This window comes from Lampris incognitus, chromosome 4, assembly GCF_029633865.1.
Source record: "Lampris incognitus isolate fLamInc1 chromosome 4, fLamInc1.hap2, whole genome shotgun sequence".
In the NCBI taxonomy this organism is placed as follows: domain Eukaryota; kingdom Metazoa; phylum Chordata; class Actinopteri; order Lampriformes; family Lampridae; genus Lampris; species Lampris incognitus.
The window spans coordinates 57,218,348-57,239,415 of record NC_079214.1 but is presented as its reverse complement, the minus strand read 5'-3'; the positions used below and the strand labels follow the sequence as shown (position 1 = coordinate 57,239,415).

Genomic DNA, 21,068 nt, shown 5'->3' with positions numbered 1-21,068 from the left:
ATTTTTTTTTTAATTTGATTGACTGGATTTCAAGCTGAAACCAGTACATTTATTGACTCCTCAAACTCGACATGGTTAAAAGAACAATGTTTAATGATTACTAATCTTCAATGTTCATTCATCATGAATTCAATGACTGTTTGTTTGTTTGTTTATTTGTTTCTCTGATAGTATACCCTGGTGGTAAATGTGGTTATCTCACCGAGTCAGTCCTGAATGACTGTCACGGTGTTCTTCACTAAGAGACTCTTCCTCTGCATACCCTGGTGGCACCCTAACTAATAATAATAATAATAATAATAAAATAACCTTTATTCATCCCCGAAGGGAAATCAGGTGTAGATAGCAGCAAAGAGGGAAAAAAAAGAAAAGAAAAGAAGAAAAGACATCAACAGGGTAATGTAAGAGAGGCAGACAGAACTAGCTGAACATGGAGGGTTAAATGAAAGGTTCCCTCTTAAATGGATCATAAATACCTGCATTCAAACATCCTTTATTTGCAACAAGTGTAAAGAACTATAAAAGAACAAACATAAGGAAAAAAACATCTTGGTTACTTTCAAGAGCCCCTGTGCTTTTGCAGAGGAAGAGACTAAAAGTCGATTCCAGAGGGAATCCCCTACAGCATCCCTCTCAGCAATGATGGGAAAGGGGGAAAAATATGTATATATATATACATATATATATACATGTATATATATATGTATATATATAATTCTGAGGCAATATCTGTGGGCAAATTTTTCCAGCAGCTGTGTAAATATGCAGGGCCGCCCATAAAGGTGGAACAGGGGGGAAGCTTTCTGGGGCCCAGCCACTATGGGGGGGGGCCCATGGAGGCCCGCAGTATTCATCCATCCACCCCTTATCCGAACCGCTTATCCTGCTCTCATGGTCGTGGGGATGCTGGAGCCTAACCCAGCAGTCACTGGGCGGCAGGCGGGGAGACACCCTGGACAGGCTGCCAACCTGCGGGAGGAAACCGGAGAACCCGGAGGAAACCCACACAGACACGGGGAGAACGTACAAACTCCACACAGAGGACAACCCTCAAGGTTAGACTACCCCGGGGGCTCGAACCCAGAACCTTCTTGCTGTGAGGTGACCGCGCTAACCACTGCGCCACCGTGCCGCCCCAGCAGTAATCATGTTCATCCTAAATATAAGCAATGATATTGGCAATACCATTGAGTGTGAACTGGCTAAACAGATGGACATTAAGGACATTATAAAGGACTTTGCATCCAGTAAGACAAGGAAGATGGCTGTGTGAGAGACAAATATGAAGTCATTAGGGAAGAAATGCATTTTCTACTAAGAAATGTGTGGTGTAGCAGAACTTTGTTGACCTTGGTGTGTTGAAGTGTGTCAAAAGAGTTCTATTATAGTGTGTGTGTGTGTGTGTGTGTGTGTGTGTGTGTGTGTGTGTGTGTGTGTGTGTGTGTGTGTGTGTGTGTGTGTAGCCCCGGTTACTGAGTAAGTCTCTCTCAGTTTACATGTATGTGTATGGTATGAGAGAGCGCATGCAAATGTGTTGATATGAGGGAAGCAGATTTGTGTGTGTGTGTGTGTGTGTGTGTGGGGTGGGGGGCATTCACTGGACCATTTCAGGGGCCCAGCCATTTTTGTGGGCAGGCCTGACAATAAGTATTTTTCACAATTCTCTAGTTCTGTATAACCCACTTTATTATTCACATTGATTTTCGTCCCGCGTTCCAATCCCTCTCTCTGCTGAAGGTAATGTTGCCAATGTATCACAGTTAAGATGACTGCCAAGTTCAACCTAAGGGTAACCCATGAGGATTTGTTTTTGGAAACAGGATCAGTAGTGTTAAGGACCGCTGGTACCACCGTTTGTTGTGAAGCCAAGAGGATCTGCCTGCAAGAGGAGCCTCAGTTCTGCATGTGTATTGAGGTTGAGGACTCCTTATTTGTACACCAGTTCACCCGAGGTTTAACAAGATAAGGGCTAAAGTTAGGTTAAGAGTAGGGTTAAGGATTTAGGTTAGGGCCAGGGTCAGGGTGGGAGTGGTTAAAAATGATAAGGTCGAAAATGGTTAAGGTGAAATTATCCAGGTGAAATAGTGTACAAATACGGAGTCCCACTGTGGTTGGGCCATGTTTTCATTGTTTGTTTTCATTGTTGGAAGATGGCGGCACAAATTCACGTTTGCAGCGGCCTCACCCTGTGCCAGTGTGGCAAGATGGCAGCGCGGACTTATGTTAGCAGCGGCCTCACCCAGTGCCATCCATGCAGTGCCTTTGTCCACGTCTGTGTCTAAGTTTGTGTCTTCGTTTGATGGCTGGGAGAGCTGACACTGGATAAGCTGGGAGAGCTTGGTCTGCTATGTCCTGTGGGCCGAGGGACCATGGCCCTGCCCGGAGCTGTGCCCGAAGAGGAAACACCGACGGCAATCTGACAGGATGCGGAAGCGGGGCAGGCTAAGCTAACTGCTAGCTCATGCAGACCGGCAGTTCCAATAACAACAAGGACTGTCTGGCGGCAGCGTCGCCTAGTGTTGACTGTGTTTTTGGTGTTGTCGTGTGGAGTGCGGGGAGGTTTGTCGAAGATGTCTGGCTGGGAGAGCTGGTGTTGGATCGGCTGGGGGAACCTGGTCTGCTGCGTTGGGTGGGCCCAGGGACCACGGCCCTGCCTGGAGCTGTGCCCGAGGAGGAAACACCAGGATGCGGAAGCGGGGCAGGCTAAGCTAACTGCTAGCCCATGCAGACTGGCAGTTCCGACAGTCATTTGCTGGCATTCGTTCTCCAGGACAGTGATTTTTTTTTTTGTAGTTTTGATATACGTGTTCTTGTAGTTTTTAGATATGTGTTTTTGTCTTTGTGTTGCACTGCTGTGGGCTGGGGGAAACAATATTTCGTTTCATTTCATGTACCGAAGTACATGAAATGACAAGGTGTTCCTGATTCCTGATTTATTTCATTTTTTTGTTAATATAATGACATACATTGACTTGATTCAAAAACAAATGAAAGTAAAACATTGGTGGATGTTCATTTATAGTTCATACATAAGAATAACAAACATCTTTATATAACATTTGTTATATAGAATTCAATTTGAAAAAAAAAACACAAAAAAAAACAAACACACACAAAGCAAAAAAACAAAAGAAAACTCCCCACATCACCGTTGCTCATTAGTATCATTAGTAGATATTGAAGTTTTTTTAAAAAATTTAAAATGCCACTGACAAGTAACATTCTATGTAGCTATGTTTACCAAAACTGTAATATTGTTCAAATAGTACATAGTACTAGTTTAAAGTCGAAATTAGGTTGAAATTCTTTTCTGTATATCAACTGCTGTTGCCTAGTGGTTGGAGGTTCAAATCCCATTGGGAATACTTTTGTTTTTTTTCTTCATGGTCCGACGAAACCTGTCTTTGGACCTGGTTTATGAACACAATGAATGTCAGTGGAGAGAGAACAAAATGAACTGTTTCCTCCAATGCACATGTGCAGAAATGAGGGTCCCTATATGGGATATCTGTAGTACACATGTGCACAGCCACTATTCTCCCACTGGCTTGCAGAATCGAGAGTTCTTACAATGCAACGCCTGTAAGCTGGTCCCTTCTCTGTACAGCCTGGGTGAGCTCCTGTCTTTGGCAGATTTACTGCTGGAAAGATCACTATTGATGATATTTCCCAAGAGATATTACTGTCAATTAAACTGTGATAATGACCATTGTTGCTGTGTTTTACAGTCCCTGAAAGCTGCTTTCTAACAGATGATTCTCTAAATGTCTTCTTTAGAGGAGTGATTGATAACGCAAAAACAGTCGCAAAAGAACTAGAGCTGGGTGGAATAACAATATTAAAGGTACATGAATCCCGGAAAAAATACAACCACACATATGTCTTTAACAGCATTGGTGACAACAGAAGACTGACCTGAGTGTGATCCTGCCAGTGAACTCAGCAGCCGAGCGTTCTGATTGGCTCCGTCAAACAATTCCACCGAGTCGTTCATTGATGTCTGGAACACGGCAAACTGACCAAACACCACTAAGACAACACACGCAAAGATAAACAGTTGACCATATATTCTATATTTGCCCTGCAAGTAATGTACAAACATTGGATATGTGTGTATATATAGTATATATATATGCATGCATGCTTGTAGGATGTCGGTTCTTACCAAACTGAGGGGAAACGGTGATGTAATAGGAGCATGTCTGTCCTGTTGTGTAGTTCAGCGGATAGTTTGGCGACAAAACGACTCCCTCTGATCCGCCATACTGCCCTCCACATGGCGCTAAAGAGAAAAAGAGAATTTCATTGTTTCTTTTATTTAGCTGTTCATAAAAGGCCCTTAAAATATGTGATATTGTCAACAGAAACATGCAAATAACCTTCAGCTGAAGAGCCGGTAATGTGTTTTGTTGTACAGTAGGTATAAAAAGTCTATAAACCTCTGTTAAAATGGCAGGTTTTTGTGATGTAAAAAAACCATGATAAATCATGTCAGAAATTTCTCCACCTTTAACGTGAAATTTCAACCTATAAAATTCAAGTGACAATAAACTGAACCCTTTTAGGGAAAAAAAAAAAGAATAAAAAAAATAAAGAATAAATAACCTGGTTGCATAAGTGTGTAAACCCCTAAACTAATACTTTGTTGATGCACATTTTGATTTTATTACAGCTCTCAGTCATACTGGGTAAGAGTCTATTAGCTTGGCATATCTTGACTTGGCAATATTTTTCCACTCTTCCTTGCAATAATGTTCTAAATCCGTCAAATTGCGAGGGCGTCTCCAGTGCACAACCTTCTTCAGGTCACCCCACATATTTTCAAAACGTTTATCTTCTTTTGGTGGAGCCATTCTTTTGTTGATTTGGATGTATGCTTTGGGTCATTGTCATGCTGAAAGGTGAAATTCTAGTTCATTTTCAGTTTTGTAGCAGATGCCTGAAGGTTATGTGCAAAATCAACTGGTATTTGGAGCAATTCATGATTCCCTCCACCTTGACTAAAGCCCCAGTTCCGGCTGAAGAAAAGCAGCCCCAAAGCCTGATGCTGCCACCACCATGCTTCACCGTTGTTATGGTGTTGTGTTGGTGATTTGCTGTGTTGTTTTCGTACAAAACACACCTTTTGGTATTAAGTCAAACATTGGTCTCATCAGACCATAACATTTTTCCACATGGTTTTAGGAGACTGGATGTATCTTTTTGCAAAATTAAGCCGGGCTTGGGTGTTTTTTTCTTTTCGTGTGAAAAGTCTTCCGTCTCGCCATAATAGCCCAGACATGAAGAATACGGGGGATAATTGTCACATGTAGGGAGCAACTAGTACTTGCCAGAAATTCCTGCAGCTCCTTTAATGTTGCCATAGGCCTCTTGGCAGCCTCCCTGACCAGTTTTCTCCTTGTTTTCTCATCAATTTTGGATGGACATCCTGTTCTTGGCAATATCACCGTTTGTGCCATATTTTCTCCACTTGTTGATGATTGACTTCACTGTGTTCCATGGTATATCTAATGCCTTAGAAACTCTTTTGTACCCCTCTCCTGAGTGATACCTTTCAATAATCAGATCCCGTTAATGCTTTGTAAGCTCTTAGTGAACCATGGCTTTTGCAGTTGGATGCAACCAAGATGTCAGTAAAATCCTACAGGTACAACCAAACTTTATTTGGGGTTAATCACAGTCACTTTAATTGATGGCAGGTGTATGTATACTAACTACTATTTCAGATGAGCGTGAATGTGGTTGGTTAATTCTGAAAACAGCCATATCTCCAATTATAAAAGGGTGTGCACACTTATGCAAAATTCTTGTAAACTTTGTATCTTTAATTTTTCCCCTAAAATTTTTCCGATTGTTTTTCACTTTATTTTTATAGGTTGCATTATCACATTGAGGGTGGGATATTCTCTGACCTGATTCTCTGACAATCTGCCATTTTAACAGAGGCATGCAGACTTTTTAATATCCACTGTAGCTATTGTTTTTATGGCAGAGAGATCATTTGAAAGTGACCTTTATTTTAGCGTTTTTAGCGTTTATGTTTTACATGTATTCAATTAAAAAAGAAAAACTGAAGAAGTGACCTTCTAAGGAGTCCTCCTGGATAGAACACAAACATGGCTGATCCCCCAAGTAAACAAAGAAGTGTCCAGATCATCCGTTAATTTATAAAACTCAAATTCAATCCTGAGAAGAGCTGCAATCAGGCCTGCCATCACATGGAGAAGATCCACTGACCCATGACCCTAGAGCTTGTTTTTTCTTGTTTTCCATATTGCTTTTGCTGTTCCTTATTAGAAATTGAGCAGGGTAAGCACCTTCTGCCTCCTGGCCCTGTACACCTTGGACCAAAAATAAAAATCTCAAAATTAAACCTTTCCCCTAAACAATATGACCACCTCTCTAACTGTGAAAATACACCCACCAACCTACGACACTGAACAAAAAGGTGCTCTACAGGCTCCTGCTCTAAACAAAAAGGACATCTCTCCCAGTGCTTGAATCCAGGTGTGCCTCTTGTCTGTTTCTAGCTATCGCCCCATGTACAATCCTCCACTGGAGGTCACCCATCCGTTTATCGACAGGTGCTTTGCACAGGGACCGTTAATTGCCTTTTGGCGAGGAGCCTGGACCAAAAAACTCAGCCCGCCTCAATGCCTTTACACCTACCAGAGAGCGGAAGTGTGACACTTTAATGCGGGTGTAATATGCACCTCTTTTACCCATGGACTCCATCTCTCCCAAAACTGGGAGTTGCAAAGTCAGCAACACACTCTCACCGAATGCACTAACACACGCCCAACTCCCAACATGCAACAGCAGAGGGAGAGAGAGAGAGAGAGAGAGAGAGAGAGAGGGGAGGAAGAGGAGAAAGGAAAATAAGAGCAAGAGGGACATAGAAACTCAGAATGAGACTGAGATACACAATGAGTTATTTTAATAAGGTTAAGCCTAGGTTAAGGTTTGGGTGAGCCCCATTTCCTGAAGAGGTACTTTCAAATAAGGGATCCACTGCACAGCTAATGCCACTGTGAAGCTAAGATGGTATCGCCATCATCATGGGAATGTGTATATATTTTTCAGAAATCCCATCTACACAGCTGCTGACTTGATCTGGGGCTTAGAAAATTCATTTTGCCCAAAAATGTCACCCAGACCCTTGTGGCTCAGTCTTTGTTATGTAATACTAGAGTGTTCTTAACCTACTATTTGTGTGTATGTATGACTCTCTCTCTTTCTCTGGTGTGTGTGTGTGTGTGTGTGTGTGTGTGTGTGTGTGTGTGTGTGTGTGTGTGTAACATCACTGCACACACGCTTCATATTTATATATGGGCACAGAGCAAGGGAAATTAGATAATAGTGCCCTCTGAGTGTGCTATGAAAATAGTGTATTAGGAAGTTCATATTTACCCAAGAGTATCAAAACTATATTCTCGTCACACAGCCAAAGCGGCTTAGACTCACACACATTCGTATGGCGGTCCTGGGTAGCATCAGATCCAACTCCGAGATATACTATGAGCAACATTTTCATCTTAATCTAACTCACCATTTAAATTGTTTTCTATAGGTCCACAGATCTTTTAAAACTATTTACTTTGCATTAATTTTTCTTTTACTACCCTCTATATTCAGATTATTTTTTTCCTCCCTATTTTTGTTCCGTATAAACATTCCATGCAGCCACCCATCCCCAAAGTGCAGCCCAGAAAGAGCGGTTTGTCTTAGCACTAGCGTTGAAACATAAGGTGCATAGGGAAGGTGAGGGCAGGTAAGTAGGACAACACTGTGCACAGATTTACTGTATGTACTCACGGGTCTTGCACTCGGTGTTGTACCAAGGGCAACTGAGACAAAACAGCCCATGGCTTTTTGAGCCACACCGACTGACCAGAGATGACCCACAGATGCCCTCCGCTACACATCCCTTCCCCCTTACACAGTACACACATACAGAATAATGAAATTCTAGATGCAGAGCCTATAATCTCATACAATTTTTTTCCACCCTTTTCCTCCCCAATTGTATCTGCCCAATTATCTGCCCCACTCTTCCGAGCCATCCCGGTTGCTGCTCCATCCCCTCTGTCGATCCGGGGAGGGCTGCAGACTACCACCTGCCTCCTCTGATAAATGTGGAGTCGGTAGCCGCTTTCTTTTTGCCTGACAGTGAGAAGTTTTTCCACGGGGACGTAGCGCGTGGGAGAATCACGCCATTCCCCCCAGTTCCCAATTCCCCCCCAAACAGGCGCCCCGACCGACCAGAGGAGGTGCTAGTGCAGCGACCAGGACACACCCATATCTGGCTTCCCATGGCCAATTGTGTCTGTAGGGATGCCCGACCAAGCTGGAGTTAACACAGGGATTCGAACCGGCAATCTCCGTGTTGGTAGGCAACGGAACAGACCACTACGCTACCCGGACACCCATCTCATACAATCTTTAAAATTAATTTGACATTTTACTTTAGAGATTATAAATTTAAGTGCAAACTTGTGTGTTCTGTAATCTTAAAGAGAAAGTATACATTCATTTTTAGCGTGTCTCCACCGACTCACATTTGGAAAAAGGTTAAAAAAAAAGAAGAGGGCGATGTAGATGAAGAGGAATGTGATGAAGATGGTAGTATTGTAATGGAACACTAACTCCTTGCCCTTCTACTTGCCTAATATTTTATTGGTCTAACATTCTGGACCAATAACAAGCACATCACCGTATATTAATAGACCAATAACGAGCACATCACCGTATATTAACAGACCAATAACGAGCATATCACCGTATATTAATAGACCAATAACGAGCATATCACTGCATATTAATAGACCAATAACGAGCATATCACCGTATATTAATAGACCAGTAACGAGCATATCACCATATAGTAATAGACCAATAATGAGCATATGACAGTATATTAACAGACCAATAACGAGCATATCACCGTATATTAATAGACCAATAACGAGCATATCACTGTATATTAATAGACCAGTAACAAGCACATCACAGTATATTAATAGATCAATAACAAACATATAACAGTATATTAATTGATCAATAACAGGAGTCATCATCTCCAGGGGATTAATTTATCAGGATATCCTCATCCTCCGTTCTTGATTACAACATCTACCCCATCAAAAACTTCATACAGAATTCACACTGGGTAACAAAATCAGCTTTTCAGGAAATCACAAGTATTTAAAGTTCTCGGGTGGAGTTTTGAGCATAAATGTGTGTAAACTCCTAAATAAATGGAAGCCACCGGCGTTTTCTACCGTCCCCATGGATTTACAGTATCCGAGAATGTTATATTCAATTTGAGAGGCATAATCATGGTGTCTTTTTATAGGGATAGTTTGGTTTGGTGGGTTTTTACTAGGTGTCCTCCTCACACAGAGTCAGATGAATTGGCAGACACATCTTCCCTGTCTGTGCGTGCAGCCCGAAGGTATGTTGAGCGGTGAGCCCGGCCTAGCTCAACCCCAGGGCGTCCACCGGGATCACCAGCAGCCCCCCTCAAACACACTTTCAGAGCTCACCAAAGATGGATGACTGGTCTAACAAAACTTAATGTAATTTCTACTTGTAAAAAGTTGCTAATTTCACAATAAACAAAGAAATTAGATTATACTGAACTTCCTAAACACCTCTTCAAGGTGGTCGTGCTGGCGTTAATTTTCATTCTAAGACTCGTTAGAGTGAAACTGGGAGCAAACTTTTATCTAACTTTTAGGATTTTGCATATACTTGTGAAAATGTAGGACAAGAATGATTGTTAGCGTCCGGGTAGCGTGGAGGTCTATTCCGTTGCCTACCAACACGGGGATCGCCAATTTGAATCCCCGTGTTACCTCCGGCTTGGTCAGGTGCCCCTACAGACACAACTGGCCATGTCTGCGGGTGAGAAGCCGGATGTGGGTATGTGTCCTGGTCACTCCACTAGTGCCTCCTCTGGTCAGTCGGGGTACCTTTTTAGGGAGGAGGGGGAAACTGGGGGGAATAGCGTGATCCTCCCGTGCGCTACGTCCCCCTGGCGAAACTCCTCACTGTCAGGGGAAAAGAAGCGGCTGGTGACTTCACATGTATTGGAGGAGACATATGGTAGTCTGCAGCCCCCCCCCCCCCCCCGGATCGGCAGAGGGGGTGGAGTAGAGACCGGGACGGCTTGGAAGACTGGGGTAATTGGCCAGATACAATTGGGGAGGGAAAAAAAAGCATTAACGATCAGTTTTGCAGAAGGTGTATTTCCCTTCTTTTGAGTGGGGGTGCCAATAATCCCTGCAGACGTTCGGCGACCGAGCCAAGCCAGGATAAACTCACCGCTCAAGGCATCCTCAAAACTGCAGGCAAAGACACACAAAAAGGCATCCACCAGTCTGTCTGACTCTATTTGGGCCTTCACACTTGTCCATCCTGTTCAGGGTGGACTGCATCACTTGAACACGTGAACTGACACAACATAAAAACCACCACAAAGACCGCCCGCAGTAGCCAACAGTTGCCATCTTTCAGGGCAGCATGGTGGCCCAATGGTTAGCTCTGTTGCCTCACAGCAAGAAGGTCCTGGGTTCAGGGCCCTGTTACTTCTTCAAAGGCCATCTCACTCTGTGCTGCCGATGTGTGCCACGTTTTGGCTGACTAACTTCCTGCCTACACTGCCTCCAGAAGGCCAGTTGTTTGCCTTGTGGTTGTCCTAATTTCAGGTTAAAGGTTAGACAGTCCAAGAAAACTTCGCTGCTGGACAGCCATGGACACTGACTGCACAGATGTTAGCGCTAGTGCCATCGCATATATTAAGTGATGTATTGTCCTTAGGGTGCATCTGCCCCAAGGTACGTTTTTTCATCTTCATTTTTGGGGTAATGCAAGAAAAAGAAAAAAAAACCCAGCGATCAATTCTGTCAATATCAACACAGTGCTTCATGGCGAGGAAAAGGAAAAGGTAGAATGGACCAAAATATAGTTGGTGAGGGAGAAAAAAAGAAAATTGGACCAGTGGTGTTTAAATAGAGAGGAGAAATGGACTTCCAGCCATCCATTATCCAAACCCCTTATCCTGCTCTCAGGGTAGCGGGGATGCTGGAGCCTATCCCAGCAGTCATTGGGCGGCAGGCAGGGAGACACCCTAGACAGGCCGCCAGGCCATTGAAACCAACAAAACACACCCAAAAACACCAGCGGCATTTTTCTCTCATCGCTAATAATGTTCATGCCTGCACTGTAGCGGCCCACGGGTTGAATGGGCGACTGAGAAAAGAGAGAGAGATGTACTCTAGTCCTGTCCAACACAACACACAATCATTTATTCATCTTCTGAATTGAATTATGTGCTGCAGAGCAAGAGAATAATGAAGACTCTTGCGACAGATATCTAATAAGATCATGGGAAACCGCATGAAAACTGTATTCTGTTAGTCCTTCAACCCCAGCAGGGCTTTTACCTTTGTTGAACTTACCAAACAGCTATTTATTCACCACCACCACCCCTGCCCCCACCCATTTCCTCCCCAATTGTAATTGGCCAATTATGCCACTCTTCTGAGCCGTCCCGGTTGCTGCTTCGCCCACTCTACCTATCCGGGGAGGGCTGCATGCTACCACATGCCTCCTCCGATACATGTGGAGTCACCACCCGCTTCTTTTCACCTGACAGTGAGGAGTTTCACCAGGGGGGTGTAGCACCTTGGAGGATCACGCTATTCCCCCCCAGTTCCCCCTCCCCCCCGAACAGGCGCCCCGACCGACCAGAGGAGGTCCTAGCGCAGCGACCAGGACACATACTCACATCCGGCTTCCCACCCACAGACACAGCCAATTGTGTTGTAGGGACGCCCGACCAAGCCGGCGGTAACAGGGAGATTCGAACCGCTGATCCCCGTGTTGGTAGGCAACGGAATAGACCGCCATGCCACCCGGAGGCTCTACTGAACATTTATTAATCTGGTACTTGTGTGTGTGTGTGTGTGTGTGTGTGTGTGTGTGTGTGTGTGTGTGTGTGTGTGTGTGTGTGTGTGTGTGTGTGGTGATGGCAGTGGTGGGTCATGGAATAAAGCAGATGCCAGAGCATCTATTATTGTCATCACCTCCACTCCGCACAAACATTGTGTATCGTCTCACCTTTTGTCCGCTCTTATTGCGTTTTGTTTTTCTAATGGGACTTTGTATTCTTGCTAAAGTCCTGCTTGAATAACAAATGTGTATGCCAAGAACAAAAACCAAAGCAAACATTTTTTTCCCCCCTCTTTCCGCTCTCTTGCTAGACTGCTGTAATAACCATTTCTCTCTCCTATCCCCACTCTGCCCAACTTCTCTCCTCTTCTTTCCTGCAGCATCGCAGTAATAATCTCTTTTCTCTTCTCCTCTTGAACCGGTACGCAATATTGATTGATATTTCTTCGATTGGTTCTTGTTAAGCTGTTCTGCATTTACTCTCTCAGGTCTGGGGTCTTGTCTTGATCTACCCACAGTCTACCCGTGGTGCAGCTCCGGGCTTAGGTGTCAGCCTTATCAAAACCCCCCCTGCACACAGGTGCTTTGATCACTCATACACATGCACACACAGAGCAGCCAAAATACTATGCAACTGGCTCTCTAGCACTCTCTCACACACACACATATGCTTTGATCACACACACACACACACACACACACACACACACACACACACACACACACACACACACACACACACACACACACACTCACGCTCTAACACTTTGCAAGTCCCCTTCCCTGTTCTTTATGTCTTGTTTTCTTTCTTCATCCGACTCACTACACACACACACACACACACACACACACACACACACACACACACACACACACACACACACACACACACACACACACACAGCAGAGTGAGAGATGCACACACACAGAATAGCTGCAGTTCTTTGTGAAGTGTTAAACTTTTGACAGTTGATTAAGATCCTTTAAGAACATTTCAAGAGCCAAAAAAAAAAAACCTCGACTATAAAATGACTCTTGTATTGACAGTTAGGTCCTATCATGGACACTTTGATTGGAACAAGTCTGCAAGAGCTGGGGCGTCCGGGTAGCGTAGCGGTCTATTCAGTTGCCTAAAAACATGGCGATCGTCGGTTCGAATCCCCGTGTTAACCCCGATTTGGTCGGGCGTCCCTACAGACACAATTGGCCGTGTCTGCGGGTGGGAAGCTGGATGTGGGTGTGTGCCCTGGTCGCTGCACTAGCGCCTCCTCTGGTCGTTCGGGGCGCCTGTTTGGGGGGGGGGGACTGGGGGCAATAGCGTGATCCTCCCACGCGCTACGTCCCCCTGGCGAAACTCCTCACTGTCAGGTGAAAAGAAGCGGTTGGTGACTCAATATGTATCGGAGGAGGCATGTGGTAGTTTGCGGCCCTCCCCTGATCGGCAGAGGGGGTGGAGCAGCAGCGACCGGAACGGCTCGGAAGTGTGGGGTAATTGGTCAGGTACAATTGGGGAGGGCCGGGGTCTGCAAGTGCTGAATGCACACGGGGGTCAGTAGATTCCTCAGGAAACCCATCTTGAGGAAGAATTCCTTGAGACTTCACATGTAATTAGCTTTGCTGGCCTGACGAGGCCCTGTGGTGCCATCTCAGCACAAGACCTCTGGATTCCCGTTCCCTATTGCCATCTTCCATCATAAGCAATAGTGTAAAAAAAAAAAGAAATGCGCACGCCAGCGTCACGGAATCACTCAACATGGGAGCAATTTAGATGCTAATGCTAAGGACGGCAGATACATGAAGTAAAAAAACAAAACAAAACACTGCTGCCTTCCTCTCTGCATGCAAACTGCATCCTCAATATTTTTTATTACATGCCAACAGGGAACAAAGGCATAACAAAGAATAAATCATGTAGATTAGTTTAGATTTTATCATCAAATTACTTTTGCATACATGAATTGGAGACAGGTGTGAACCTCGTCGTGCACATTTTCACCTCTAGGGTTCAACATCAAATCCAGAATGTTCTTCAGTTCAAAAGATCTTCCTTTTATTAGACTCTATCCCTACTCACGGAAAGAGCTTCAAGTGCTTCCCGTCGCCTTGTAGCTCTCCATTACTGGCTCAGGGCCCGCTGAACCGCTGTCGGCTTTGCATTTATTGACAACTTTGATCTGTTTTGGATGTGGAAGGATGCCGACCGGAGGGCTGTTGTGCATCCTAATAATGGAGGTGCAAAGCTTTTGGAGAGAAAAACTTGGAGTGAGTTTCCATCAGTGTCTGGTGCCAAGTTCATCCACCAAACTATATTAAAGGGGTATTAAAACCACGTTTTCACTTTTTTTTCTGAGCTGGAGACCTGTTGTCTCGAGCCTAGTATGTTAGAAATGATTGCTCGCACGGCAAATTCGACAAAAATGGGACACATCACACGGCAGCTTTGAGGGAGAAGGTTTATGCTTTTCTCTTGGTATCCCTGTAAATAATGGGCTGATCATTCTGGACAAATAATCGCATCATAAAGAAGTCAAATAGACATAATCTAACTGGCTGTTAATGACCAACATATGAGTAGTAAAACGGGGGATTTTGTCTATATTGTGTCTTCTTCATTATTATAGCGTATTAAATGTAATCTACAACAAACACTGCACAAAATAAATCCACAAATCACAACTATTTTGAATCATTCGTGTTGCGAGGAATTAATTAGCTGTTGGATTTCAATATAAAGTGAATAATTAATGTCATGCTGTCTTTCCAATGGCTATGTTTCTCAGCAATTAGCAGTCATCACAGTACAATTATATCTATCATTCACTTAATTAACTTGATAATTTCTCTGTAATGAATGGCCTGTAATTTAAAGGGTTAAATTTCTTTCTCCCGGGGGAACAAATACATTTAAATCAACCCACTCCGATTTGCCAACCTAAAGGGTAGTTACCTGATCCCCCCCCACCCCACCCAATTGTACTTGGCCAATTACCCCACTCTTCTGAGCGGTCCTGGTCGCTGCTCCACCCCCTCTGTCGATCCGGGGAGGGCTGCCGACTACTACCACATGCCTCCTCTGATACATGAGGAGTCACCAGCCACTTCTTTTCACCTGACAGTGAGGAGTTTCACCAGGGGGACGTAGCGCGTGGGAGGATCCCGCTATTCTCCCCAGTTCCCCCTCCCCCCTGAACAGGCACCCCGACTGGCCAGAGGAGGCGCTAGTGCAGCGACCAGGACACACACCAACATCCGGCTTCTCGCCCGCAGACATGGCCAGTCGTGTATGTAGGGACACCCGACCAAGCCGGAGGCAACACGGGGATTCGAACCGGCGATCCCCGTGTTGGTAGGCAATGGAATAGACCACTACGCTACCCGGACGCCCCCAATTACCTGATTTTAACGTGTAAAATTACATAGCATACGAAGAATTTGTATTAAAGTGTCCTGTATCTCTAAAGAGGGCAGTTTAAAGTCTGAGAAAATGAGACCCGGGTGATTTCATGTTGCATTAAAGGACTAAAAGTTTACAGAAGGCATAGCCAGCGTTGGGGGAAAAAAAGCCAGGCCAAAATGCGACACGGTATGTGGAGTTTAAAAAAAATTTGTGTTAACCTCACCGTCCGCTACGCCTCCGAACACTATTCAATATCAGACTGTGGTGTGACTTTCCTGAAGGCTGAGGGAGGTTAAAATGTTGATCAACTTCTCTGCTTAAACCATTGTTGATTTATGAGCGTTTCTAGAATCCATTTGTTTCTAACACAACGCATTCAAAGCGACTGTTTTCCAATGCAGCCGCTACACAAATCCCTCTGAACGTAATCATTTTCCAACTTGACCAACCGACTGGTCCTTCAGGGGCTGACGTCAGCGCAGCGTGGCACAGACGAGACATTTTAAAGTGACATTTATAAAGATGCAATTAGGAAATGGCTCGACGAGCTGTTTCTCGATTGCTAAGGATATGAGCTTTTCTCTCAAGAGTTGAAATATCATGAGGCATTACCGCTTCCCAAGAGAAACTACCGGAGCTCCTAATCGTTAGTTAATGACTGACAATTTCCTCAATGGTTGCTTTTACTCAGAAAACCAAGTCTGACCAGGTCAGAATCACCTCACACTTCAAAGTAGTTCTGAGAATTCTCTCTTAAGTTTCTTATCAGGGTTTTTAAATCCAGACAAAATATACCATGAACCCTTTTGTTTGCAGCAATGATAGATTTTGGTCAGAATTTATCTGCCTTTGGTAATCATGCAGTCTTTGCTCTACTAACACCAGAATAGTCAGGAATTTATTTTGGGAGGGGTTTATCTTTATTCAACGTCATCAGTGTAGACCACTGTTAGACTGCATAGGTACATGTGGAAGTGGCTTTGAATGAAGAGGACTTCAACATGTCATCTTCAGCCACAGCTAATACTGCTGTACTGCAACTCCTCTTGCTGTACCCGAAGGTCCTGTGTTGTTCAATTTATTTTTTTTTTTTCCAGAGGTCTGGAGAAGTAATTTAGTTTTTTGTGTTATCCCAATACTGTGTGGCCCTGTGATGGACCAGCGGCCTGTCCAGGGTGTCTCCCCGACTGCCGTCCAATGGCTGCCGGGATGGGCTCCAGCATCCTGCGACCTGAATTTGAATAGACGGCTTGGATAATGGAACGGATGGATATCCAAATCCACCCACTGCAGAACGCTCAACAGATCACCATTAGTAAAAGTAAATCCAAATAAAGCGCCTTTCAAATTGAACACCAACACTTTCATTCTTCACTTTGATTGGCTGCCTGGATATTTAGGCAGCAGGTGGTAGGGAGGAAAACAACAACAAAATGATTTCAAGATAAGTAATGTGATAGTGTATGTCTCTTGGTCAAGTCAGATCATTCCCATAGCCCAGGGGCCATTAGAGCACTTTGACGACATCATCATCAGTCTCCAAGCATCCTGATCCGCCGCCAGTCTCACGCACTCCGTCCAGCTCTTTATGTCCATTATCCATTCTCCCCTCGGCCTTCCTGCACCTCTTCTTCCATCAACTGCACCGTGGATGATGGTATTTGTTAGAGACCCATTTTTTCTTGTTATGTGTCTGAACCACTGTAACTTTCACAGTTTCCACCAGCGGTTCGAGAGCCCCTGTCAGCTTTTGTATCTCCTGTTTCAGAGTCATTGTGTGGTCCATTTTCCATTTCGTCCCTAGAATCCTACTGTAGCAACACATTTCAAAGGCATTCATTCTCTTTTTGACATATGTGTTGTAGGTCCTGGTTTCACATCCATATAGAGAAATAGAAATAATCAGTGAGTGCATCATTTTTACTTTTGTGAGAAGGGAAATGTTTTTGCTACTCCATATCTTGTTTAGTTTCGCAACATGACTGGTAGCAACGGCTGGTCTGCTCCTCATTTCCAAGTCCGAGGTGCACTACTTGTTCAAAATAGAGCCAAATATACAAAGTGGTCAACCGGTTCAAGCACTTTCCCATCAGCTTTCACTTTATGCTGTTCTTCATCGGTCACTTAGGATGTTACCATCGCTTTACTTTTATCACTGCTATCTCCATAACTTATCTCCATGTTGTTGTGTCCCAACAATTTACAATTTCACTTAGCAGACGCTTTTCTGAGATTTAATACAACACAAGCAAGGATCTAGTCAGGAGGCGACAATGCAAGTAAGTGTAAAAAAAAAAAACTAGGTTCAAGTCCGATAGTACATAGGTGTCAACAGGCAGTGCACAGAGGCAAAGGTGCATAGAAGCCAATTATTATTATTATTTTAATACCATCAGGTTTCGAGGTGTTCGAGAAACAGCTGGGTCTTTAACGTCTTCTTAAAGATGGAGAGGGACTCAGCATTTGGTAATGTCAAAACATTTGGTAATGTCCCCTTGCTCCTCCTTGGATCTGGCTACGAAGCCTATGTCATCTGCGAATTTGAGATTTATTATACTCTGTCCATCAACTTTGATGGTACCAGTGAAGTCATCCGATAGGTTCATCATAATCTACTCCAGAAAGATGTTAAATAGGCATGGCGACAGAATGCATCCTTGGCAGACTCCCAACGATGTTTGAAACCATTCCAGTGTATCATTGCTTGATAGCATTGCGTTACGACACTCGTTATAGAGTGCCTCAATCTTTTTCACTACATTTGTGCCAATTTTGTGCCTTTTCATAAGCATCCACAGAGCCTCTCTCCACACCCAATCAAATGCCTTCTTGGACTCGACAAAGTTGTGGTGGATGGGTGTCCGGGTGGCGTAACGGTCTGTTCCGTTGCCTACCAACATGAGGATGGCTGGTTCGAATCCCTGTGTTACCTCCGGCTTGGTGGGGCGTCCCAAAAGACACAACTGGCTGTCTCTGTGAGTGAGAAGCCAGATGTGGGTATGTGTCCTGGTCACTGCACTAGTGCCTCCTCTGGTTGGCTGGGGTGCCTGTTCAAGGGGGAGGGGGAACTGGGGGGAACAGCATGATCCTTCCACACGCTACGTCCTCCTGGCGATATGCCTCACTGTCAGGTGAAAAGAAGTGGCAGGTGACTCCACATGTATTGGAGGGGGCATGTAGTAGTCTGCAGCCCTTCCCCACTCAGCAGAGGGGATGGAGCAGTGACCAGAACAGCTTGCAAGAGTGGGGTAATTGGCTGGAAACAGTTACGGAGAAAGGGGGGGGGGCAAAAAACAAAAACAAAAAACTTGTGGCGGATTTCCATCTTATGGCCTCTGTATTTCTTGCTCAAAATTCTCACATTTGTGATTTGTTCAACTGTGCTACATCCAAATCTTATGTAGCATATCAATGGTGTTATCGCCCCCACTCTCGATTAACTCTGCTGGTATGTTGTCAAGCCGTGTGGCTTTCCCACTTTTCAGTTTCCTCACAGCTTCTTCTACCTGACTTCTCTGTATCTCAGGTTCATCATCTTCATCAACACTCGGTCGGTTGCACTGTCATCCCAGCCCTTTTCGGTTTCTTTTCTTTACCCGGGACTTCTAGAGCCGTTTCCTTAATAGCATTTGTGAATGTGTTAGTCATGTCTTGTGGATCTGTCACTCCGATCAGCGGAATAAACTTTCATCCGATTGTTATTTTGAAAGTTTTTAGTAAATCTCGGTCTTCCGATGTACTTCACCCACATGGAGGGGGTTCTCTTTATGTTCTTCAGTTTCATCATGACAAGATTGTGATCACTGGTGATGTCAGCTCCCGGAAAAGACCATGTTTTGTTTCTGTTTATACTGGTGGCACATTTTTTTGTCTACAAGGATGTAATCAATCTGATTCTTGGTGGTTCCATCTGGGACTGTCCATGTGACTCGTCTGGAGATTTGTGGTTGAAGCGTGTGTTAGCAATCACGAAGCCATTAATCTTTGCAGATTCCAGTAGACGGAGTCCTCTTTCGTTAGTTGTTCCAATGCCAAATTTCCCTGTAGTTCCTGTCCAGTTTGAGTGTGTACCAGTACCAATCTTGCGTTCTAGTCACGCTGGATCAGGGATGGGCAACATGATCCAGAAAGGGTCGGTGTGGGTGCAGGTCTTTGTTCCAACCAAGCAGTTACGCGCCTGAGTCTACAAATCAAGGTCCTTAGCAAACACTATTGGTTGACTAATAGAATCATGTGTGTAACTGCTTGGTTGGAACAAAGACCTGCAACCCCCCACTGCCATTCATGGCTTTCACACATTACAAATAGAAACTTTTTTTTAATGAAAATACATACAAATATCACATGTGGCTGTCAGACTATTTGTCAAAAGGGTTGAACTCAGAGTGAAGAAAATGATTTCAAATCAACCAATCACAACATTAACAATGCCAATAAGAGGTCAGCTGACAAACAAAGGGGGTAAAAAAAAACATTATTGTTAACAGTATGGCTCAAGTCAGATTGTGAAGGTGACACTATGAAATTATTCATGATTTTTTTTTCCTGCAGAAGTAATTCAAAAAAAAGTGTATTCCAGGGACCGTGTTAAATCTAATCCACAGCTTGTCTGACCCTTTCTATCCATACTCATTATGCTCCCTAATCAATATTCTATTGGTGCCACAGCCTGTCAGTCATTTCAAATTTTCAGCAGGCAATATCACACCCCACCCTACCTTGGAAGTCACTGACTGATAGAAGAGTTAAGCAGAAAGGAAAAAAGAGAGATTGAGTGTGGAAAGGAGAAAGTATTTTTGATATAAGCGTTATAAAAAATTTATAGAATAGCAATACTCATTGCATCCATTGTTATCCATAGACTTACTAAAGACTTGTAGGATAGATTAAGGCAAAACCTTATGTAGTCTTCCTTTAAAAGCCTTCATATTAACCATAAGAGAAACAATAAGACACATTTCTTTAGTTCTTGCTCATTGTTAAAATGAATACTGATAACAAACATACAAGAGCAAATAGTTGGTTTGCAACACAGCATAGGTACCGTTGAGCACGTTTGGTAAAAAAAAAAAAAGCCTAGGAAATATCTTCAATCCACACTATTAACTAACATTTACAAGGTTATGCCATAATTTGATAATGCCAAGTAATGACATCCGCCCTTGCAGTGGGCGCTCACCGTGTCTTACATGCAGGTTTACACTCCTGTCAAACATCATGCGAGCTAATTACTCCCCCCCCCCATGTTAGGCGGTGGTTAGAGAAATCACCCAGAGTAGTATGTCGATTAAATGAAAAAGGCACACGCGTTGCACTGAACGATGCATGGCTGGAAATCCCTGCCCTATTACATCTCACTGACATCTGCCTGTTCAGATGATTTTCAGTATTGGAAATAAAGCTAGCTGCTACAACCAACTGCATTGTCTGCTAGCCACAAATTAAAACATGTAATACTAGACATACTGCTATCACGGCACACAATGCTCTCAGCAACTGAGTCAATGGAGCAAAAAAATTAAGAAAAATGAAAATTTGAGTCCAAGTGAGAACAGCACTGAAACATCAATCCCAACACCCCCTCCCCCTTTCTTTTTTTTTGCATACCTCCCATCCTTTTTATGTCACATCCTATCTGCAGCATTTTTTGACTGCTGTGACATACACATCTTTTCTATGAGCCTCTAAGGATAAAGTTTTGTGTCTATGGACACAA

General features: G+C 43.9%; 1 protein-coding gene across 1 annotated transcript in view; it reads right to left on the bottom strand.

Moving 5' to 3' along the window:
• LOC130112084 (CUB and sushi domain-containing protein 1-like) overlaps positions 1-21,068 on the bottom strand; it is a 729,421-nt gene that overhangs the window by 167,916 nt on the left and 540,437 nt on the right. Inside the window, exons 33-34 of the mRNA XM_056279382.1 lie at positions 4,166-4,282; positions 3,916-4,029 (exon numbers count right to left, since the gene is read on the bottom strand). Of these exons, the coding sequence (XP_056135357.1) occupies positions 3,916-4,029; positions 4,166-4,282 (231 nt within the window). The remainder of the gene's footprint in view (positions 1-3,915; positions 4,030-4,165; positions 4,283-21,068) is intronic.